Source organism: Amblyraja radiata, chromosome 4 (genome assembly GCF_010909765.2).
Source record: "Amblyraja radiata isolate CabotCenter1 chromosome 4, sAmbRad1.1.pri, whole genome shotgun sequence".
In the NCBI taxonomy this organism is placed as follows: Eukaryota; Metazoa; Chordata; class Chondrichthyes; order Rajiformes; family Rajidae; genus Amblyraja; species Amblyraja radiata.
In genome coordinates, this window is record NC_045959.1 from 44,542,557 (window position 1) to 44,566,376 (window position 23,820).

General features: G+C 37.7%; 1 protein-coding gene across 2 annotated transcripts in view; it reads left to right on the forward strand.

Moving 5' to 3' along the window:
* Positions 1 to 23,820, forward strand: part of jph1 (junctophilin 1) — a 181,180-nt gene that overhangs the window by 15,664 nt on the left and 141,696 nt on the right. For both annotated transcript variants that reach the window (XM_033019284.1, XM_033019283.1), the window contains exon 2: positions 9,940 to 10,699. In XM_033019284.1, the coding sequence (XP_032875175.1) occupies positions 9,940 to 10,699 (760 nt within the window). The remainder of the gene's footprint in view (positions 1 to 9,939; positions 10,700 to 23,820) is intronic.

Here is a 23,820-nt window from a genome sequence, read left to right on the forward strand (position 1 = left end):
TAATGCATATGGAGCCTAACAATTTGTCAGCACGGTGGGGCAGCGGTAGAGTTGTTGCCTTACAGCGCTTGCAGCGCCAGTAACCTGGGTTCAATCCCGACTATGGGTGCTGTCTGTATACGTTGTTCTGCGTGAGTTTTCTTTTCTCTGTTGCCAGCCAGGCAACTTAGGCGGCTTTTTAGGTTGCCAAATGACAGTTTAGGTGGTCAATTTAAGACGGCTTGCACGACGCATGCGATAATGTGCTCGAACAAAGTGCGTAGTTACCAGTCGGAATTATGCTCAATGAAGCATTCACATATTATTTCTGCTTCAAATAAAGTCACAAACTAAACATATTCACCAATCAAGACATGATATATACCACAATGACATGCAGCAAATTTATAATACAGTATCTCAACTCTTTTTACACATTGCAATTAATGCAATTTCTATTATTTCTTTCCACTTCCCAACAAAAATGTGGTTGGATTATTCAGTTTATGATCAACCTGTGTCAATAAATCCTGGACCATGGAAACCATGCACACTACAGGTTGATGCAAGCATGTTTTCTGTGAAGGACCGAAAATTATCATGACATGGCCATAGCATGGGTCGTTATTGCTATTGGTACAGAAACACTCTCGCTTCCCACATAATTTATCCATAACAAAATATACAGGTTGCAAGGACATTTCTAAAGGCATTTTATGATAATAGCTGTTAAAACCGACTATACCCTTCCGACAGGTTAAACATTACACTAACTGACAAGAGATGGCCAAAGGACATAACAGCAGCAAAAATGTTATTTTGGTAATATGTTTAAGGGTGTCACAAAGCCACCTTACCGGACATTCAGTTTAGATGTACGTGTTGTGAGCAGCAATGAAGATACCAGATTTTAAAAAAATTATTGATAAACGCTGTTTCCATCATTCCCACTTCAGAATTAACATTAAAATTTCAACTGAAATATCTCCTGACCAAAGTTGTGATGTATATGACCGACTGTAGAAGTAAAACCTGGATAAATCTAATGTATAGTTGTGAATGTTGATCATAACAGTACTGATACTCCATATTAAGAGCATTGATTTGCCGTTAAAATGAATTCTGCAATAACGTGTCAACGGTAGCAGTGACAATCGAACACTGCCGTTTTAATGTTTCACGTGTTCACAATTTAATTAATCCATCTTTATGGATTAAAACAAATAATAACATTGGGATTTAAAACACATTTGATTGCATTCCGTTATCAAACATAGTCAATTTTCGCTTTGAAGACATTTCCATCACAGTAGGGTCGGGGGGACGGGACTGTGAATCAGTGCAGGATGGATAGATGGCGGGGGGGTGAGAAGGCAAGGTGCCGGATGGATGGATTGTGGCAGGGGAATTAGTGTGTGTTGGTTGGAATAGGTACAATTGTGAGGGGAGAGTGCGGGGGATGTCAGTGGGGTTGAATGGGGTGGATCAATATGGGATTGACGGGGGCATCAGTAATGGATGAATGGGGAGATCAGTACAGGATGAATGAGGGGATCAGTAAAAGATGAATGAGGGAATCAGTATAGGATGGATCGGGGGGGGGGGGGGGGTCAGTACAGGATGAATGAGGGGATCAGTACAGGATGAATGAGGGGATCAGTACAGGATGAATGGGGGGCGGCAGTGCAGAATGGATGGGAAAGGGGGTGAGTACAGATGAATTGGGGGACCAGTGTAGGATGGATGGGGCGGGGGGAGCAGGAGAATCAATGCGAGGTGGATAGGGAGATCAGTGCAGGATGAATAGATGGGGGGGTAGATGGGAAGGGGAGCACAGGGGATGTCAGTGAGGACTGAATAGAGGTGGGAATGGGAATCAGTGGAGAGGGTGGGGTCCCGGGATAAGGGGGGCGTACAAGAGAGAGATAGAGAGGGCGGGGAGGAATGGAGATCAGCACTCATCGGACAGGGACGGTATCATCACGGCCATTCCTGTCCACCGCCAAGTGCCACCGCCAAAGGCGGAGGCAGTTGGGAACTCCTCGCCACCGCCTCCCCTCCTCCGCCAGCCAACCGAAAGTGCGGGGCCGAGCGGTGCAGCTGCTTCAGATGGCGGAAACATAGAAACATAGAAATTAGGTGCAGGAGTAGGCCATTCGGCCCTTCGAGCCTGCACCGCCATTCAATATGATCATGGCTGATCATCCAACTCAGTATCCCGTACCTGCCTTCTCTCCATACCCTCTGATCCCCTTAGCCACAAGGGCCACATCTAACTCCCTCTTAAATATAGCCAATGAACTGGCCTCGACTACCCTCTGTGGCAGGGAGTTCCAGAGATTCACCACTCTTCTGTGTGAAAAAAGTTCTTCTCATCTCGGTTTTAAAGGATTTCCCCCTTATCCTTAAGCTGTGACCCCTTGTCCTGGACTTCCCCAACATCGGGAGCAATCTTCCTGCATCTAGCCTGTCCAACCCCTTAAGATGGGAAGGGGGCCTCCCATCTCCCGGCCTCGGTGTGCGGGAGGGTTTGTTTTGAAAGCGCTATCGCCGTTAGCGGATTGGTAAGCAGTGGCCGCTATCAGGGCGGGCAGGTGCTGGAGGAGGAGGAGCTGCTATCACTGTCACGGCCAAAGATCCTATAGGGGCCCGTCATTCGCTCCGACCCGCCGTCACCCCACATCCCGTATCTTTGCTCGGCACTACGTCGTCACCGCCGACACGAAACATCACGTTCCTTTTCTCCAGAGATGCTGCCTGACCCGCTCAGTTACTCCAGTTTTTCGTGTCTATCTTCGGTATAAACCAGTATCTGCAGTGCCAAGCTGGGCAAAATGACTTGGCATTTAGGTTTCGAGCCCTGATAAGTGTAAATTGTCACTAGATTGTGTAGGATAGTGTTAATTTGCGGGGATCACTGGTTGTGTGTGTACTCGGTGGGCAGAAGGGCCTGTTTCCGCGCTGTATCTCTAAATTAACTTCACAATATAGAAAGGCATGAAATCTGCAAGTGCCATTACAACAGCAGACTGAACATGATGGCCATTGGCATTCCGAACAGGACGGATAATTCTACATTAGTTTTAGTTTAGTTTAGTTTATTGTCACGTGTAACGTGGTACAGTGAAAAGCTTATGTTGCATGCTAACCAGTCAGCGGAACGGTAATACTTGATTACAATCGAGCCATTCACAGTGTACAGATACATGACAGGGATTAAGAAATGTTGCAGTAGGAGTAGAGATTTTAAAAAGTGGAACGAATGTAACGTGTGATTGCAAATACCCTTCTGTGACTAGCACACCAATAGTTGCCTGGGTTGGGGGCTATCTCGGATCACAGGTGCCGTGTGCAGAAAACTTTTATAATCTATCAGTAGATTATCATTAATTTCATCAAGATACACCACAGCTTGTTTTACAGAAAAAATAGGAAGTATAATATAAGCTTATTTACAATGTGAAAAATATTCACCGAGTGATGTCAACATAGACCAAACCAACAAAGTCATCTGCATTGTTGTAAGGCATGCTTATATAACAAAAATACAAGAAAATGGAAAAACTTTGCAGCATTGTAATGACTGAAAACTTTTGTTAAGAGTCAGCTTAAATTACAGAAGGTAACTGTAGAGTAAAGCTAATAAGGATTGATATTTCAATCTCTCTAGTAAGTCGGCAAGCTTGATTTTTGCAGTGGCATTGGAGTGGTGAAAGGTAGGGTAGGTACGTCATCGGGGTCATCATGTGGGCACCCTCCTTTGACGTTTCATTGATAAGTCCACAACATCTCCAGAGGGCTCAACGGTGATACCTGGCATCCCAGTTACCACCCCCCCCCCCACCCCCAATTCCACACCCTCCTGTCTTCATCTTTCAGCCCAATTGGTGTCTTTCCTTTTAATTCAAAGCCAATTGCTGCTTTTTTCTGCTGAATTTGACAATGACTTGATTGCTTGTTGGAGGGAGTGACCCCTCATCCCTATTTTCTTCAATAGACTGGTCATAGATGTAGAGAAAAAAAACCCTGCATCCCACTTCGACAGGGAAAATCTTGGTCTTCCAGCCATTCTGGGCAGCTTCAGTTGCCAGTTCAGAGTACTTGGTCTTTTTCCTCTCATAAGCTTCTTCAACGTCATCATCCCATGGTACTGTCAATTCCACAACGTATGCCAACTTGGCTGTTGATGACCACAGGACCACGTCTGGCCGGAGTGTTGAAGCCACAATGTCTGGAGGAAACACGCTTTTTTTCCAAGTCCACGTTTTCCAATCCCGAGCAGGCTGCAGAATGCTTGCATCCTTTGATGTTATCTGGTGCTCTGGAGGTTGGCCTGCTGATACAAATGTTGTGGGGGTCATTTCCTGCCAATATTACTATGCTGATTTGTGATTATATTCCTTCATGCTAAGCTTCAAATGTCTACCTAACAACAGGTGTAATGAAACTAGATATTTGTCCAGGTGCATAATTGCATTATCCATCTCCATGCACAGCATTGGAGAGGCAGTGATTTAGAGCTATTTTGCCCAAATGTTCAGGTCACTACCAACAAAAAACTAGAAAAGCTAGAATTCCTCATGAGGTTTGATCACCTTCCTGAAGGGTAAGGTAGAGTTAGCTCCCTCCTCTTCATTTTGTGTCTCATCCTGCTATTACTAGCAAAGAGAGATCCTTCCTACTTTTTATTTCTAGTTATCTTACAAAATCTTGAAAGTTTAGCTAAATTGGACCCAGGGTAGGTTTAAAAAAAAAGTCATATGGAGCATTCATGCTAAGAAATTGTACTTGTAAAATAAAATAACATTTTAAGATGCAATACTATATTTTATTAACAAGTAGGCAAGCAGGCAGAATTGTTCACAGCATGGATAGCAGAATAAAAACAAATGATTTCAAAAAGGAACTGAACAAGTTCCTATGGAATTTGGTTGCAGAAATGCAACATGAAAATATTGTGGATAAGTTGGCTACATGGGTCAATGATTTTCTGCCTATAACTGTTACTACTATAAATAGCTAAAATAAAATCATGTTTTAGAATATTCCATAATATACATTAAAGATAACTGACAACAACTTAATGACATGGTATTTTGTGGACAGGTTAAAGTAGTTCATTGCAAATGTCACCAAGATCCATATTCTCACATATGGAAGTGCGAATATAGATGCCTGCACTTCCTGGTGCTATTCACCACTCTTTAGAATTCATTCTTAACTTGAGGTAATTCTTCGGTATGTAGCTAGAGTGAAGTCTGACACAGAATCGGTAAATCCATGAAATTGAATGGAGGGGAACCGTAGCAAGTGGGTATGGCAAATATTAGCCAAATTACAAGTTTCCGGATAAATTCAATTTAGTTAAGTATGTTAATTGTTAATAAATGTTCAAATGGAAGTAATGTTATAATTTTTTTTAAATATTTTTGAATGGTTTAAATCATTTGGAAACATTCAAAATATGTTGTCAGGTTGGGTACCAAGCTAAATTGGAATGTGTGACCTAGCCTTTGGTTTGTCAGTCTCTTCTTTGTGGCAGGAGTTGTTCTACGTGTCTTCCACTTTCCCCCACCTCTGCTTTCCCCTTCCCTTGACACCTCCCAGGGCTGCTCTGTGGCCAGTCAAGCTAGCACCAGACTGGAATTTGAGACTGGATTCACAGATTATAACTTCAGAATTACCAAGTGGCAGATTGGCCTTGGCAAATGTGGCTCGCAATTTTCTGGAAGCTCTGGGCAGTTAAAACACTGTAAGATGCTTTATGGGGGCATCTTAAACAATATAGGCCTGGTGATCAAATGGCCGATTAACAAAATTTGCTTTTAGGATGATTTAGAAGTAAGATTGATTTGTAGAGAAGAAGTGAAGTTTAGTTTAGCATCTACTGATATTAAGGCCCGGGCAGCTGAGTGCCAGAATTGGAAGAGTGTGTACATTTCAGAGGTTTTGGGTTACAGATAATGAGAGGGGAAAGGCCAAGTAGCAATCAAAAAGTTGAAATATGACAATTTTAAGATCACGATATTGCTGAACTGAAAGCCATGGAGACTGGCGAGTGATGGATGATTGCAACATGGTGTAAATTAGGATATTGACAACTGGGAGAGCTAGTTTCATCCACTGGAATAAACAAGGTAACAGTGCGAGGAGTTAAGGTTTCAACATGAAGCATAATTAAAATAGATGAAGACTATTATCCATTGTTATGTTACCTTGCTGAAGAGAGGATAAGGCTACTAGGTCTCAGTTAGGCCAAAACCAAAGACAGTGATTTTTGATTTCCTTCCATAATTGGATTAAATGTCTGCAGATCTTGAACTGGAACCCAGATGTTGAGAGAAGGGTTGGTGAATATGGGAGGTTATTCATTTTATTTATTGAAGGATATCATTGAAGTCAGAGAATTGTGCAGCACAGAAATGGGTCCTTTGGCCCACCCCGTATGTGCCAACCTTTCTGCCCATTGACACTAATCCTACTTGCCCCTCTAAATCTGTCCCCTGCTGTGCCATGCCTATTCAAGTGCCTTAAATGTGGCTCTTAAATGTAGTGATTGGATCTGACTCCACCATCTCCTCTGTCAGTGAGTTCCACATTTCAACCACTCTGTGTGTGTAAAAATAAAATCTTTCCCCTTCAATCCTCTTTAAAAATATTTTCTCCCACCTTAACCCAACAGCCTCTTGTTTTTAACTCTTCTACCATGGGAAAAAGATTCTAACTACCGTGTCTATGCTTTTTATATAATTTTGTATATCTCTATCAGGTTACCCCTCAGCTTTTTTAATTCCAGGGAAATCTAGCAGTCTTTCTGAAGTGCACCCATAACCGAAGTCTTCCAATCCAGGCAACATCCTGGTTAATCTCCTGTACACCATAGACAATAGACAATTCGAGCCAGCACCGCCATTCAATGTGTTCATGGCTGATCTTCCCCTGATCTTCATGGCTGATCTAGATGGCACAATGGGCTAAGTGTTCGGCTGGCAACCTGAAGGTGGCCGGTTCGAATCCTGCTTGGAGTGTGTACTGTCGTTGTGTCCTTGGGCAAGACACTTCACCTACCTTTGCTTGGGACTAGAGACGGAAATTAGCTACTGATTGGCTAGAATCTCGCATATTTACATGCAAATGTTCATTAATATGCACTGTCCCTATAAACAATTAATTAATTATTATTATTAATTAACCTTCCACAATCAGTACCCAGTTCTTGCCTTCTCCCCATATCCCTTGACTCCGCTATCTTTATGAGCTCTTCAGTGCACCCGCATCCTCCCTTTAGTGTGATGTCCAGAACTGCACCCAATACTCCAAATTTTTAATGCACTCTTGTAGGTCTCTCTGTTTTAGTAGTTAGAATTCAAACATGAGGATCTTCCTTCGGTAGATCTGATACCTCTCTCTCTCTCTCTGCCTTCCGTGTCTGACACAACTTACTTTCCTCATTAATGTGAAATGATTATCGCTTTTCAGAACATCCAATCATATTTTATACACAGTCTTTTACATAATGGTTTCCATGGCGCTTGATGGAACTGCAGAACATTCTGCAATGTGAAATGACCTTTCCTTATCATCTAATTTTAATTAAAACATTAAAAGATTATACTGAAATTACGAAAGATTATGAATTTAAGAAATAATTTCTGTGGCAATCTATACTCCAAAAATCCAGTTTGTTTAAGGAGTTTGTTTTCAAGATGAGGCAATAATTCATTCTTAGAAAATAGTTAACTACACGTTGAATCAGCTGACTGCAGTAAATCATTGGAGCATCTTTGTTCAACATTAAAGGACAGTCGCAGGTAGATCAGTAACAAAGTTGTGGGTTATTTCTGAGGCTGGTGAGTATAAATCTAGGAATAACGTAAAGAAAAAAACATGGTTGTTTGGCCATTAGTACTCTCAAGAACATTTGTTGCTAATTTTGATACCTTTTTAAAAATGACTACTTTGTTTTGCCTAAAATCTTCTTCCACAGCAAAACAAGCCGTTGAAATATAAAATTAATTAATTCTTTCTGTTAAGTTTCCAATGCTTCAGACTTGCAAACAATATGCAATAAACTAATCAGAATATGTTTCAATTCCACATTCCTTTAAAAAATGCGATGAATTACTGAGCATCTTTGTTTTTAGTGTTGACAGATTCATAAGAATGATTAAAAATGGGCTGTGGGAGGAGAAATCACATCTTTTCATGCTTAACATTTTTGCACTGCTGAAGATCACTGCTGAAGATCGGCCCGAAACGTCGTCTATTTCCTTCGCTCCATAGATGCTGCTGCACCCGCTGAGTTTCCCCAGCAATTTTGTGTACCTTCGATATTCCAGCATCTGCAGTTCCCTTTTGAACACCTAATATCTAATGTAATAGGTTCCTTCTTCAAGCTTCTGGGGAAACCTGCATATTACTAAAATCCACAATATTTTTCTAATTAAAAACAAAAAAAAGAAGTGTTTATTTTACATTGCCTTAAGATGCCAAATATTTAATAAAGATGTAATATAAAGCTATTGGAATATCATGCACATTACCTTAAATACAATACCTAATATTCTCTAATATGGTAGAAGAAATATCAGATTTTTGCCTCAAGTGATAAATGTATATCAAGGCTTGTTCTAATATTCAATATTATTTTTTCAGTTAAATGAATAACTGCAGAAAGACAAAAATAGAATATTGTTCTATATTTGTGGGTACAAATTGAGATTTGAAATGATTATGCAAACTTATGCTACATGGTCTCCATAGAACAGTACAGCGCAGGAACCGGCCATTTGGCCCATAATGTTTGTGCTGAACATGATGCTAGGTTAAACTAATATCCCCTGCCTGCACTGATCACTATCCCTCCATTTCCTGCATATCATCTGCCTATTGTGAGATCTATGAAAGTTAATGGCACTGTTTTAACAGTTTAAAACAATTTTAGCTTTGTGTTTTAAAATATTGCAATAAATCTGTTTGAATTACTGGAGCAGTTTATTTCAGACATGCTAACGTGGTTTAGTCAGCACAGTAAAGGTTGTCCAGATTACAGAACTCAAACCGTGCATGGCTGCTAGCTTTTGTTTTCTCTTGCCACCAACCCACTGTATTATATCTTGCTGCATCCTTTGTCGAGACCCAGCTGATTTCTGCCAATGAGAATTAATTTGTTAGATACATGTAGTATTTTAAGCAAGTAGAAATTGTTCTACTTTAGGTTGTTTGATACACTTAAAGGTAAAATTAAATATTGCAAAATATCTGATAAGTACTAAACAGTTTCATCATCTAAAAATCAGCTACAATATTACAAATTTTAAAATGCTTATATTTATGAATTTGGATTCCATCCATCCTGGTTTGGGATTGTTATTTAAGAATATATTCCGTACCATTTTATTTTTGTGTATTCTGTATGCATTCTGAGCAGTAACATAACAACAAAATCAAAACATCTTGACACAGATCAGTTTTTTTTGTGGCTGTGAGAATCATCGTAATGTAAAGAACAAAGTTCTCCAATATGGTGAATCCTGAAAATATTTGATTCCAAAATTAAGCTTCACATCATAAAGAATCAAAAATAATTGATTTTAGCAGCAAGAAAAGAATATTTATGAATAATAATGTATAGATAATTTTCTATTGATGTACTAAACATTGATGATTAGTGTAGAGTTTATTTAGGCGGAACAGCGTGAAAACCAGTCCTTTGGCCCACCGAGTCCACACCGACCAGTGATCACCGCACATTAACACTATAAGATATTACCTAGTTTCAGATTTCAATCTGATTCATTCACAAGGCTGCTAACATTTGCTAATAATATATTTTTGATTCGGCAAGAATGATTAAATTATTGGAAACTAAGGTTTAAATGCCCATTGCAATTTCTATTGGGTATTTGACAATTAAGCACAAGTGCACTTTGTAATTTATTTTTAATCCATGTTCTGAAGGAACGTACCAGGGACAATGGGCTGGAGGAATGCGTCATGGATATGGTGCACGTCACAGTGTGCCATTTGGAATGGCCACTGTCATCCGTTCGCCACTCCGCACCTCGCTAGCATCGCTTCGAAGTGAACAGAGCAATGGCACAATTCTCCAAGATATACCTGCAGACAGTCCAGCTGGGACAAGAGGTGGGTTTGTCCTCACCTTTCACAGTGATACGGAATTAATGACTGGTAAAAAGAAGGGCTTTTTCAGAAGAGGATCATTACTGGGAAATCTAAAACTCAAAAGGTCTGAGTCCAAGTCGTCGCTTGCCAGCAAACGCAGCTCTGCTCGGAGTGAAGCATCAATGAGTAGAATAAGTTCGGCAAATAGTGATGCTAATTCGACAATCAGTTTTGGAGAAGGTGATTCTGAATATTTACCAGTGGAAGATCATGTTGATGCTACTACAACTGAATCGTATGTGGGGGAATGGAAAAATGATAAACGAAGTGGGTTTGGTGTAAGCGAGCGTTCAAATGGTATGAAGTATGAGGGAGAATGGTTGAATAATCAGAGGAATGGTTATGGATCTACTACCTTTCCTGATGGCACTAAAGAAGAAGGAAAATATAAAAATAACATTTTGGTTCGAGGAAAGAAAAAGCACCTTATACCCATTAGAACCAGCAAAATTAAAGAAAAAGTGGAGAGAGCATTAGAAGGAGCACATAGAGCTGCAGCAATTGCAAGAACGAAGATGGATATAGCAGCTTCGAGGTGAGTAATCATATAGCATAGGTTTGCCATGCCCTGACTAACCTCTGAATTTATTTTAAGCATTATTAGTATGACCATATCTGAAAATATGATTTTTAACATTTACGTTGAAGATAAAAGTACTATTAGACAGTTCTTGCAATTTTGGTGTTCTCTCATTATAACAATATAATGAAGGAATATAGATTTAGAAAATATGCTCCCGTTTGATTATGATTTTCTATCTCATTTAAAATGGATGACTCAACAATTATATCTCCTCAGCTTGAGGCCACATAGTTGAAAGATTCTGCTTTTCTGGTTTCTAAATATATTGTTCTTTAACTGCAAGGAACACATGAAAAAAACTAGTCTTTGCATAATTCAAATGTGCTCTTCTTTCAGTACTCGCTATAAACTTACATATTTGCTGATCAAACATTTATTTTATGAGTGAGAATAGTTCAAGGTTTCAAGGTCAGTTTATTGTCTCATGTGTCAATTAAGGAACAGTGAAATTTGAGTTACCATACAGCCATACTAAGTGAAAAGCAACAAGACACGCAGCCACATAAAATAAAAGTTAACATAAACATCCGCCACAACTGCTCCCCACATTCCTCACTGTGATGGAAGGCAATAAAGTTCAATCTTCTCCCTCTTGTTCTCCCGCGGTCGGGGCAGTCAAACCATCTGCAGTTGGGGCAATCAAAGCCCCCGCAGCCGACGATCGAAGCCCCCGTCGGAGTGATCGAAACTCCCGCGTCGGGGCAGTTGAAACTCTCTCCTCAGCTTGGTGCTCCCGAGTTGGCCTCTTCTTACCAGAGACTTCACGGTGTTAAAGTCCACAGGCCCCGAGGTTGGAGATTCGATCACCGTCAAAGGGATCGCAAGCTCCGCGATATCAAAGTCCCGCAGAAACTGGCCAAAGGAAGCAGTTTCCAGCCCATAAAACAAAGTTGCTTCCTTTGAACTGTTTTTTCTTCCCCGATGAAAACTGTGAAGCTGAAATTCCTCAATTAATATTTGGACAATTGCATGTCGTAATTTCAGTTGGAGAATTGTGTCAAATATTGACCGTATTTTCTTGTACAAATAAAGAATAACAAAACGTACAATATAGCAATTTGTTCATTCAACTATAGAATTGTATCTGCTAATACTAAACAACAGTAAAGACAAGCTTTAAATCTATTTGAATTGGTTTCTTTCTTAGTAAATGAAAGACTAAGAAGGAAATGAGTGCTGTTGAAGGTTTGTGATTCAAGCCATTTATCGGCTTCATAATTTAAATGATGACAAACAAAATGCTATTTGCCAGTGTAGCTTACAAGCATTCAATCAAGTATTGCACCACATAACTGCCCCACATATTTCTTGGTTGAGCCTGGCTACTTTCAAATTGCCACAAGCAATGGCATTTTGTCGAATTTATACAGGTATTTCATTTCCACAATAAAATCATAACAGTTACAATAGTTTGCTTCTCATTTTGAACTAATAATTATATACCTGAAACAATTGATCTGACAATTGCATCGTTTTGAACAGATATGAATGGAATATTTTGTTTAGATGAAACAAACAGGTGACCCTGTTGATTAAAGCAGTTAATGGTTTAAATAAAAATGGAAGACAATTCGGAACAAATCCAAATCTTTAAGGTGATGTTCGAATGTATCTTTGGAATCCCCTACCCAGAGAGATGTGATCATTTAATATTTTCAAGGCAGAAGTGGGAAAGTAGTGTTGAAACAAACTTTGAAGCAGTTATGATCTCACTGAATGGTGGAGGAGGCTTAAGTGACCTAGTGCAGTGCCTGTTTCTTTAAGTCCTTAATGATGCAATATTTAACTGTCTCTGAAATGTTTGTGTCATTTGGCCAAAAATATAACGATATGAGACGATACGATAGAACTTAAATTTATCCCAGGATAGAAATTGATCTGCCAGCAGTCATAAAAACACAAAATACATGAAAAGATAACCAAAACAGGATCATCAATTGGGAAATCCTTTAACGGTGAAATCTGGCCCTAGATTGCACAGTGGGTTTTGTTCTCATCGTTATCAGCAGTTGTTTGTAGATAATCTGTATTTCTTATTTTGTTGCTTACATATAATAAGTACATCAATAGTCCAGTCCTCGTTGGTTACTGAAAACTCCATTTAATTCTCTGTGAATTATTAAATACTATTATATTATGTGCTTTACAAATTATACCATGCAGATTTTCTGATTTTTGAGAACATTTGAAAAGTAGTCTTCTACCTTTGAATATTAATGTAAGCATTTTATAGTTATCACTGCAGCAGTATTTTTACCTGGTACAGTATATGCTGTGTGACATTTTCTGCCATGCATATTGTGCGCTTCCATTACTTCATGTACACAATAAGAGCTATCTGCCCCACAATGTCCCAACTTCATATGACAGATCTCTGACATTCCGTGGCATGCATCCCAATACAGCATCAAAGCTTTACTTTAGCTTGAGAATCCTTTTAAATTAATCTATCATATCAATTCCAATGCATTAGTTACTGTGGGGAGTTACTGAACTTGCTTGTAGCTTATCAGAAATCCAAAAAATGCCTCTAAGCCCTATTCTGCTGATACAGGTTCCTACATTACTTCTTCAACAGTTTACCTTTACATAACAATTTGTATGTCAAATAGGAACAATACACATATTAGATGCTTGAAAAGGGATTTTATTGATGAGCAATACACTCATTGTACAAATCCAATTCTGCTTGCAATGGATTCTTATTTTTGTCAGTTCAATAAGCACTTAAGGCTGCTGCATTAGAAGCATACTTCAATGTCATGTTGTTTTCTTCCTTTCTGCCCACCACTCGAACACCCCAGATTTCTCACATCAAGCACTCTGCCAGGATTACAGTGCATTGTAAATAACTCTTAAGTAGATGGCAAAGCTCGGCTGAAAGAGCCCCAGCTGTCCAATTTTATTATCTTCAAGGGAAATGTATGGCCTCTTATAATCTTTTATATGCTGATTATGAAAATGGGAACATGTTTTTGGACAATGTTTTTTTAATTAATATTCTTACAAATATTAGTTAATGATATTGGGGTGAATTTGGAAGGCAGCAGATGTTGATGGAATGCAGAGCTTTGAATCCACCCACCATCACCTCATGACAATTGGTAACATCTTTGCAAGAGCGGGAAAGTCTCCAAAAATAATTTAATTAAATGTAGCATTCATTTATTTGTTCTGGAAAGGTTCAAGGCTGACTTTCCTGGGGAGAGAGTTCTGTGACATAGATATAACATGAAAGTAAAGACAAAGGAGCAGCGCCCCGTGTTGCCAGGTTTCCATCTTTAAATTGTCAGAGATGAATAAGGCTCCACCGCAGGCGGCAGAATAAGGCATGTACTTGCCAACGGCAGAGCTGAAACATGGTCATTTAACTCAGACAGCAGGAAATGTTGCTAGCTGCCTAGCCCCACATGTTCATAGTTCCTATATTACACACCCAGCTGCAAACGCTAGGTCCCTTTGTACTATTTGATCTTTAAGAAGAAAGCAACAAGGAGAATTATTGCAAAGAGCTAAGGGAACACCTGATGCCCATTGTGGCCAGCCCTATGGTCTGAAGCACATAGGCTTTTTGGATGCTTAGTTTTCCAATTGTGGCCAGAGATTTAGGGCATGGTAGACATATCTGCACTCAGATTTGCGCCTGTGTCTAAATTTCCAGCCTAACCGTTTGCTAGACGCGGTGGGTATATGTTCTGCTGACATGAAACTATGAAGTCCAATAGTCCTGATTGAGATTCTTGCTCAGTTGAGTTTAATCAAAAGAAACAAAAGTGCTGTACCTTTGGATCCTTGGACACATTGTAAAGGTTCATGCATTACAAATGATCTTCTAGTTGAGAGATGGAAATGGAAGTCGTATGCATGCCAATGTGCACAAGTGTAAGTAGAAAGAGAAATATAATCTGAACAGTACTAGTTTAAATGTGGAGAACAAAGCAGTCTACGGCATGCACAGTCACAATTGGCAGCAGGATAGGTTGTTGAGAAGCGTAACAAAATACGTGGTATTTAGCTTTGCAAATAGGTGGGCTTGACTACAAAAAATTGAATTTGTGCTAAATATTTACAAATCAGAGACGAAGGACTATGTTACCACTCTGGACACCACACTTCAGGAAGATGATTAAATGTTGGAATTATGTAAACATTGGGGCTCAAGAACTGCCCATTTTGGTTATATGTGTGTTTAAGTTCCATATGAGCTTTCTCTTGCACTGATTACTTCATCTCCCATGTCATATGATTCTTTTTTTCTTTTCAACCTTGTGTGCATCCGGTGCTCCCTCAAATTCATCTGTTACTTGTGGTAGTGAGCTTCACATTTCTTTGGGCAGAGAGTGCTGAAAGTTTCCTCTGATTTGCTTACTGCGTGTTTTGATGATAATTGTTTTTTCCTACATGGAAACAGCTTCTTTGCATCTGCCTCCTTAAAAAAAATAAAGATTTTGAGCAAATCAACCATTATTCTTTTCTAACGATAAGCAACCCTCCCCAGACAATCTTTATTCATACTTGTACCATCTCATTTCTGATATCATCTTTCTAAATCATCTTTGCATTGGCCTGGTCTCCATCTTACACTGTACTCTTAAGTGTGAACAAGGTGTTTTGGAGCATAACCAACTTCTGCTTTTGAAATCTGTTTCTATAAATGCTTTGTTTGCATTTCTGTAGCTTCATTAGCTTGTGTCATTGGTCACAACATTTTTGTTAATATGTAATCCTCGGTCCCGAAACAGCTCTGTTTAGTTTCTCTCATTTATTTATTACTTTTTATTCCAAATACCAAACGCACGCCCTATTTTATAAAACCATCTATTAAATTATCTACCTGTACTGCTTTCATAGTTTTGCTCTTTGCTGACCATACCCTCCATTTGGTACCATATGCAAATTTTGATGTGTTTCTGATTCCCAAATGCAAATAATTTGTGTAATTGTCTCAATGTTACACCTCTTACCACCTTCAGCTATTTTGAATAACCATCTTTGCCTTCTAAATTTCTCTCTTCCAACAATCTAATTTACAAGCTGCTACTTGACCCCAGCTTCCAAGTGCTCTTAACTTAATTCTTGAGTCTATCGTAGTGCCTTAACCTATTTAAAGTCCATATTCACATGCTGATGGAGAGACCTAATTTGGGGCACTCCATGTTAGGAAGCACTCTGAAATTCATTAGTGTGGCTTTATACTTGATACTGCCCCTTCAACCATCCATTTGTATAAGAAAACAGGAGCAGAAGATGGTGACTCAGTCCCTCAAGGCCTTTTCACGATTTAGCAAGTGATCAATTTCGACAAGAGTGTTTAAGGTATAAGAGGCAAGGCAAAGAAAATTGAAATCTACTGGATAAAAGGGATTAGCTGGAGAGAGGATAGAGTGCAGCTTTTCTCGAATGGAAAAATCTCTTTGAGTGCTACATTGCTTAGTGTACCCATGTAGAAAAATTACAGATTTTGAGTTGGGAAGATCTCCGTCTCCTGCTCCTATTTTCTTATGTAAATGGATGGTTGATGGGGCATCGTCAAGTTTTCTGTGATTTCACAAAAATAAGTCTTTACTAGTGAATAAATGGAAGGGAGTATTTTGTGTTCACAGCTTAATTTTCCTAGTTTTCTTCCTGAGCTAATGTTGTCATCGGGACAGGGGTGGCAGGGAGAGAGGTGGAAACAGCTCCTTCACAGTTTAGTCTCTCGTCATTACATTTGTGGATGAACTGGAAATAATAAATTGGTTCAAGATAATGGACTTTGGTGTTAACATTTTATTTTAACTAAATAGCTGGAAGCATATCATCATCAGTCCCAGAAGAAAAAGCCACAAAGTGCTGGAGTAACTCATCGGGTCAGGTAGCATCTCTGGAGAATATGAATAGTGATGTTTTGAGTCAGGAATCTTTTTGACTGCAGACCTGACCCGTCACCTAGCCATGTTCTCCAGAGATGCTGCCTGACCCACTGGTTTACTCCAGCACTTTGCTTTTTCTCTGTAAACCAGCACCTGCAGTTCCTTATTCCTATCACTGTATTGCATATTAGAGAGACGTTCTTTGGACACCAAATCCAACTACACATAACTTAAGACTAACTATTCTGCTATTTATTGGTTAAAATTATAGCTCCTTGATAAGAATAGACTAGTGTTCAAAATTCATTTTTTTAATTATCATTTGTTGCAATACTTCTAAAAGTAGTTTATGTAACATTTTAAATATAGAAAGCCTCAAATTGGCATTAATTCATTCTAACATCGAATACTTTAAAATGGAAATACTTTCTTTCTTAAAATCTTTTTATTCGTTTTTTTTCCAAAAACAAAAACAAGACAACAAAAAAAACAATGATAAACATAACAATGATATTGATACATAGGGATCAGGATTACATTAATAACAGGTATAACTTAAATATGAGTCCAGTGTCAAAATACACATTGAATATAGACCTCTATGTAAATATAGTTAAGTGTTTAAAAGGGAACATATTTATAAAAACAAAAAGATAAAAAGAAAAAAGGAGAAAAGACAAAAAAACAAAACCCCCCTAAACTAGAAAAAAACAAAGCAAAACAGAATCTGGGCTGCAAAAAGTCTTAACAGTCCCTGTTGTCGTCAAGTCCGTTCCACCATATAAAGGTAAAAGAACAATTATAACAGTTGGAAAGGGGACAATTTATGTTGTATGAAAATGTTGAATAAATCTTCCCCAAGTCCTATCAAATATCAAATTTAACCAAGGGTTAAACAATGTCACTCCTAATTGTTTCTAAATTTAAACATTATTTCGTTTCAGAGTACCAATGAAGTGTGGTCGGAGGGTTAGAGTCTTTCCATTTAAAGAAAATAGATTTTCTGGCAATTAATGTGGTAAAAGCAATCAGCCGATAGGCGGAACAGGACAGATGAATAGAATCTAACATTGGTAGCCCGAAAATGGCAGTAATAGGATGAGGTTGTAAATCAATACCTAAAACTACAGAAATAGTATTAAAAATTTTGTTCCAATATTTTTCCAAAAGTGGGCAGGACCAAAACATATGAGTCAATGAGGCCACTGAAGAATTACATCTGTCACAGGTAGGATTTATATGACCATAAAAACGAGCTAACTTATCTTTTGACATTTGAGCTCTGTGAACCACCTTGAATTGTATCAAAGCGTGTGTTGCACACATTGAGGAAGTATTAACTAATTGAAGAATCCCCTCCCATTTCTCTATAGATAGAGAAATTTAGAGTTCTCTTTCCCAGTCATTCTTAATTTTATCAAATGTATCTTTTTTTTAGTTTCAAAATCAACACATACATAGTTGTTATTAAGCCCTTCTTGATAAGGGTTCAAATGCAAAATTATTTTCAAAATTTCGGTTTGATGTGGAAATGGAAAAAAGGGTAGACTAGTCCTCAAAAAATGTCTAATTTGTAAATATCTAAATAAATGTGAGTTAGGTAAATTATATTTATTGGAGAGTTGTTCAAAAGACATAAAACAACCATCCAAAAACAAATCATGAAAAGCTACTAATCCCTTCCTCTTCCATAACAGAAAGGCTTGATCAGTACTAGAAGGTTGGAAGAAAAAATTAGATATGATAGGACTCGATAAGATAAAATCATTCAATCCAAAAAACTTACGAAATTGAAACCATATTTGTAGTGTATGTCTTATTATTGGGTTAGTCATATATTTATTCAATCTCGTAATTGTAAAAGGTAACGAGGCCCCTAGAATAGAAGTCAATGATAGCCCTTGCATAGAATCACGTTCAAGATTTATCCATCCTGGGCATTGGGTATCTTCTAAATCTTTTGTCCAAAACATTAGATAGCGAGCATTAACTGCCCAATAGTAGAATCTAAGGTTCGGCAGTGCCAAACCACCGTCTTTTTTTTATTTCTGCTTTATTGTCAACAGTTATTGTCAAGGTCAAGTGGAATGTCTTAACCAAACAGTGGAATACGTCATGGTATTCTCGAGTGCATTTTATTACTTTTACAGTGTCAGAATAAATGATTCATATGACATTGTTATTTTCTGCCTCTGATCATAAATGACAAATTACCATTTCAATAAACTTGTGCTTCCAGAGTTAGACCATACATTTTTTAAGGTGTCATTTGGCATAAAGCCTAGGTTTCTTTTGATGTTTACTGTTCGTAACTATGCAGTATTCTATCTGCTTGTCAGAATTTTCCACGATAATTTGAAACCAAAAGGCAATAGTAAACTGAATATTTAACTGTATTCAGTATTTCCTCAGAGCTGAAGATAGACTCAAAAAGCTGGAATAACTCAGCGGGACAAGCAGCATCTCTGGAGAGAAGGAATGGGTGACGTTTTTGTGTCGAGACCCTTCTTCAGACACACAACAGATTTCTTCAGAGCTGTATCTGAACACCACGACTTAACAAGAAATGAGGCAGAAATTCAGATTCAGATTCAGATTCAATTTAAATTGTCATTGTCAGTGTACAGTACAGAGACAACGAATTCCATCTATACTTGTGTATGTAAAAACAAATGCATTCATGGTGAAACAATGGCAAACCAGGGAATTTCCGTTTTGCTGGATTTTTCAGTAAAATAACCGTGACCATTGTGTACACTGTTAAACATTACACTGCACAGCAATTTCTATTAATCGCACATGTATACTTGAATATGGAAATCGCTACTCAAGTTCTTCAGCCTTCCTAGAACCTCACAAAGGGATTCACTCTTAAAACATTTTGTGTCCTTTATGTATTTGTCTCTTTTGCGATGTATTCAAGAGAGAGTTAGATATAGCTCTAAGGGCTAACAGAATCAAGGGATATGGGGTGAAAGCAGGAACGGGGTACTGATTTTGGATGATCGGCCATGACCAAATTGAATGGTGGTGCTGACTCGAGGGGCCGAATGACCTACTCCTGCACCTATTTTCTATGTTTCTATGTTTAAATTCCAAGTATTATACAATCATTGAATATATCACCTTCGAGATCTCTTCAGAGGATGTGGTGCTGAAATAGATTACCAATTATCACCCAGCAAATGTCTGAATAGGTGCATGCTAGTGGTATTTCTTTGCATTGTCTGCAATATCCAGGCTATAATGTTTCCATTCCCTTGGACCAATTAACAATTTAAACCAAAGCAGGATAATGAAATTGGTTCATTTTCCTTGAGCACAACTACGTACCACATATAATCCCACTATCTCTGGTTAACAAAAACTTCAGGCGGCAATGATTATAGAATTAAATAATTAATCTGAATGGACTCAAATATTTGTTCCCGTTGAATGCTGAATGTATTTTATTATTACCGGTGATCTCACTGGCTCTCCACTGTGCACTAGACCAGTGCTTCTTAAACTAGTGAATGGTTCACCAAAGAGCGAATGAAATTATTTTGGGGTGAATGAAGGGTGAATGACTTAATTTATTCAGATATTTATATGTTTTTTTCTATACTTTAAAAAGGCATTGCCATCAAAGCAGTTAGTAAGCTCTTATTGGTTTTAATGGGAGTGGGGCTGGAAATTTTACGTTTTTTTCTCTCTACCTATGGTTTTCTAATTTCAAAGTAGCAGGATATTTCCCAAATTTACTGTAATATAACGTTTTAGGGAAGACCAAACAAGCTAGCGGGATCATAACTTTGTAAATGGCAACACTGGAGGATCGACGTAGGCAACTGTTGAACTGTAACTTTACTTTGTGTTGCCAATTTAGCTACTTTTCTGCTAGAACTAGTATTCTATATATATATTTACTGTACTTCAATTTACCAGCACTTATTTGCATCAAGACATTGGAATGGTTTTTTTTATCATTCTAATAGAATGATTTTCCAACTCCATGTTGTAATTAAACTTATTTTCTTCACTGAGTTTTCTTTACATATATTTAGAATGTTCAAAAAGTTGAATAAAATAAACACCTAAGAAATGAGCTAATATATGTTTTTTGTGACAAAATAAATTATATATAAAATTATACACAAGGGAGAATAAGACGAAAATTACCAAAAAACATAAGAACATTTAATCAAGGGTGAATGAAATTTTATGATAAAGTCTCAGAGGTGTATGACACTGATAAGAAGCACTGCACTGGACCACTTGGACAATAAAAACGCATATGTCAGGCTGTTGTACATAGACCACAGCTCGGCGTTTACTACCATCATCCCCTGGTTACCAAGCTCACAGAACTGGGTCTCTGCCCATCCCTTTGCAACTGGATCCTCGACTTCCTCAGCACAGACCACAGCCCGTACGGAATGGCAGCAGCACTTCCTCCCCACTAACAATCAGCGCGGGAGCAGCTCAAGGTTATGTGCTCAGCCACCTTACTCATACTACACTCAAAACTGCGTAGCCAGACACTGTTCAAAATCCATTTTCAAGTTTGCCGATGACACCAACGTAGTTGGGTAAATAATAAATGACAGTGGGTCATAATACGGCAGGTCGATCGAATATGATCAATCGAATGACTAAATGGTGCCAGAAAAACAAACTTGCTCTCCACATCAGTAAGACCAAGGAACTGATTGTGGGCTTTGGAAGAGGGACAATGAGGATCCCTCGATGGGATGGTGGTGGAGAAAGTCAAAAGCTTCAAATTCCTGGACGTACATATTTCTTTTTTTTAAATTTTTAATTTTTATTAGAAGTACAGTAAATTACAGTAATACACATCACATATATCTTATTACATTTGTTGTACCACTTCGTTTTTCGAGCTTTAAAAAAGGTAGAAATAAAAGAAGTAAGGAAAGTGAGCAAGAATCGTGAAGGTGCAGGAAAGTGTTGGGAAAAGAAAGCCCCTTAGGGAAGAAGTTAGAGAAGGAAGTAAAGAAAAGAAATAAGACTCTAGAAAGAAAAGAAGAAAAAAAAGGAAAAACAATCGCTCTATTGTAACACAAAACTCCGCAAAAAAGGATATACCAACCGTGTTTTAAAAAAAAAATTATTTTATACCCCCCGTTACCAGATCGTGGTGCCATTTATATTTTAAATTACTATTGCACCTTATGCTTGTAATAGTTCCATAAATGCAGACCACGTCTTTTTGAAGTGGTCTGCTTTGCCTGCTAGGAGGAGTCTCATCTCTTCCAAGTGTAGTGTTTCGAACATGTTTGAAACCCACATTTTTATTGTTGGTATTGGAGCATTTTTCCAAAATTTGAGTATAAGCTTTTTTCCCCATTATTAGCCCATAATTAAGTAAGTTCTTTTGAAACACGTTTAATTCGGGGTTACCTTCCGATATTCCAAAAATTATCCATTCTGTTTTTGGTACAAGTTTTATTTTAAATAATTTTGTGAAGATTTCAAATATTTCGTTCCAGAATTTTTGGATTTTTATACAAAAAACAAAAGAGTGCGCTATGGTAGCTTCTTGTGACTGACATTTATCACAAATGGGTGAGACATTGGGGAAAAGTTTATTTATTTTAGTTTTTGAATAATATAGTCTATGTAATGTTTTATATTGAATTAGAGTATGTCGTACATTGATCGAGCATTTATGCACATATAGTAAGTGTTTATCCCAGCTCTCTTTTGAAATTTTTATAGCTAGTTCTTGTTCCCAGTCTCTTCTAATACCATCGGTTGTAGGTATTTCTATATTTAAAATAATGTTGTATAAGTATGATATTAGATTTGCTGATTCAGCCTTTGTCTTCATGACTTCATCCAATAAGTCTGGGGGCATGTTATGATAGTCTTTTGTGTATTTTTTCAGATAGTCACGGATTTGAAGATATTTAAAATATTGATTATTTTTCAAATTATATTTCAGTTGTAATTGTTGAAATGATAATAAATTTCCTAATTCATACAAGTCTCCGAGCGTTTTGACTCCCATTCTTTCCCATTGTGTAAATGATTTATCTATAATTGAAGGTTTAAATGACGGGTTATTGACTATTGGCATTAAAAGAAATAGATTTCTTAATTTTAGATTCTGTTTTATTTGTTTCCAAGTTCTAATTGTGCTATGTATCGTTGGATTTTTATTATAATTGTTGTTATTCAGATTCATTGGTGAGAGGAGAGTTGCTCCAGTATTACACGGAGAGCAGTCCTCTCTCTCCATTACAATCCAGTCCACCTGCTGGGCAGAGTTGTCCAGCAGGTGAATCATATTTTTAATATTTACTGCCCAATTATAGTACATAAAGTTAGGGAGCGCTAGACCACCCATCTCTTTTGGTTTACTAAGGTGTGCTCTTTGTATTCTGTGGGATTTATAATCCCATATAAAATTTGTAATGTCTGAGTCTAGTTTTTTGAAAAACTTTTTTGGAAGATATATTGGAATTGATTGAAATAAATATAGGATTTGTGGTAAAAAGATCATTTTTATAGCATTTATTCGACCTATTAAAGACATCGGGAGCGTTTTCCAGAATTTGATTAGATTATTTAGTTTCTTAAGTAAGGGGCTATAATTGGCATTAAACATAGCGTGATAGTTTCTAGTGATTTCAATTCCTAAATATTTAAATTTTTCTGTGGCTATTTTAAAGGGGAATTTCAAGAGATGTGTTGAGTCTTTAGGTTTTATCGACATAATTTCACTTTTGTTCCAGTTTATTCTGTATCCTGAGAAAGATCCAAAGTCCTCAATTAGATTTAATATGTTTGGTATACTGATTTGGGGTTTTGTGATATACAGTAATACATCGTCTGCGTATAAGGATATTTTGTTATTTGAATATTTTGTATTATAACCGTAAATATCCGGGTGTGTTCTAATTTTTTCAGCTAAAGGTTCAATTACCAGAGCAAATAACAGCGGTGATAATGAACATCCTTGTCTATTGCCCCTTGTTAATTGGAATTTCGTAGATAGTATATTATTAGTTAATATTCTAGCCATGGGTTTGTTATATAATAATTTTATCCGTGCGATGAAGTTCTCTCCCATTTGAAATTTTTGCAATACTTTAATCATATAATCCCATACTACTTGATCAAACGCTTTTTCTGCGTCCAATGAAATGATAGATAACTCTTGTTCTTGAGGTTTGTGAGAGTGCATTATGTTAAGCAGATGTCTCAGGTTATTAA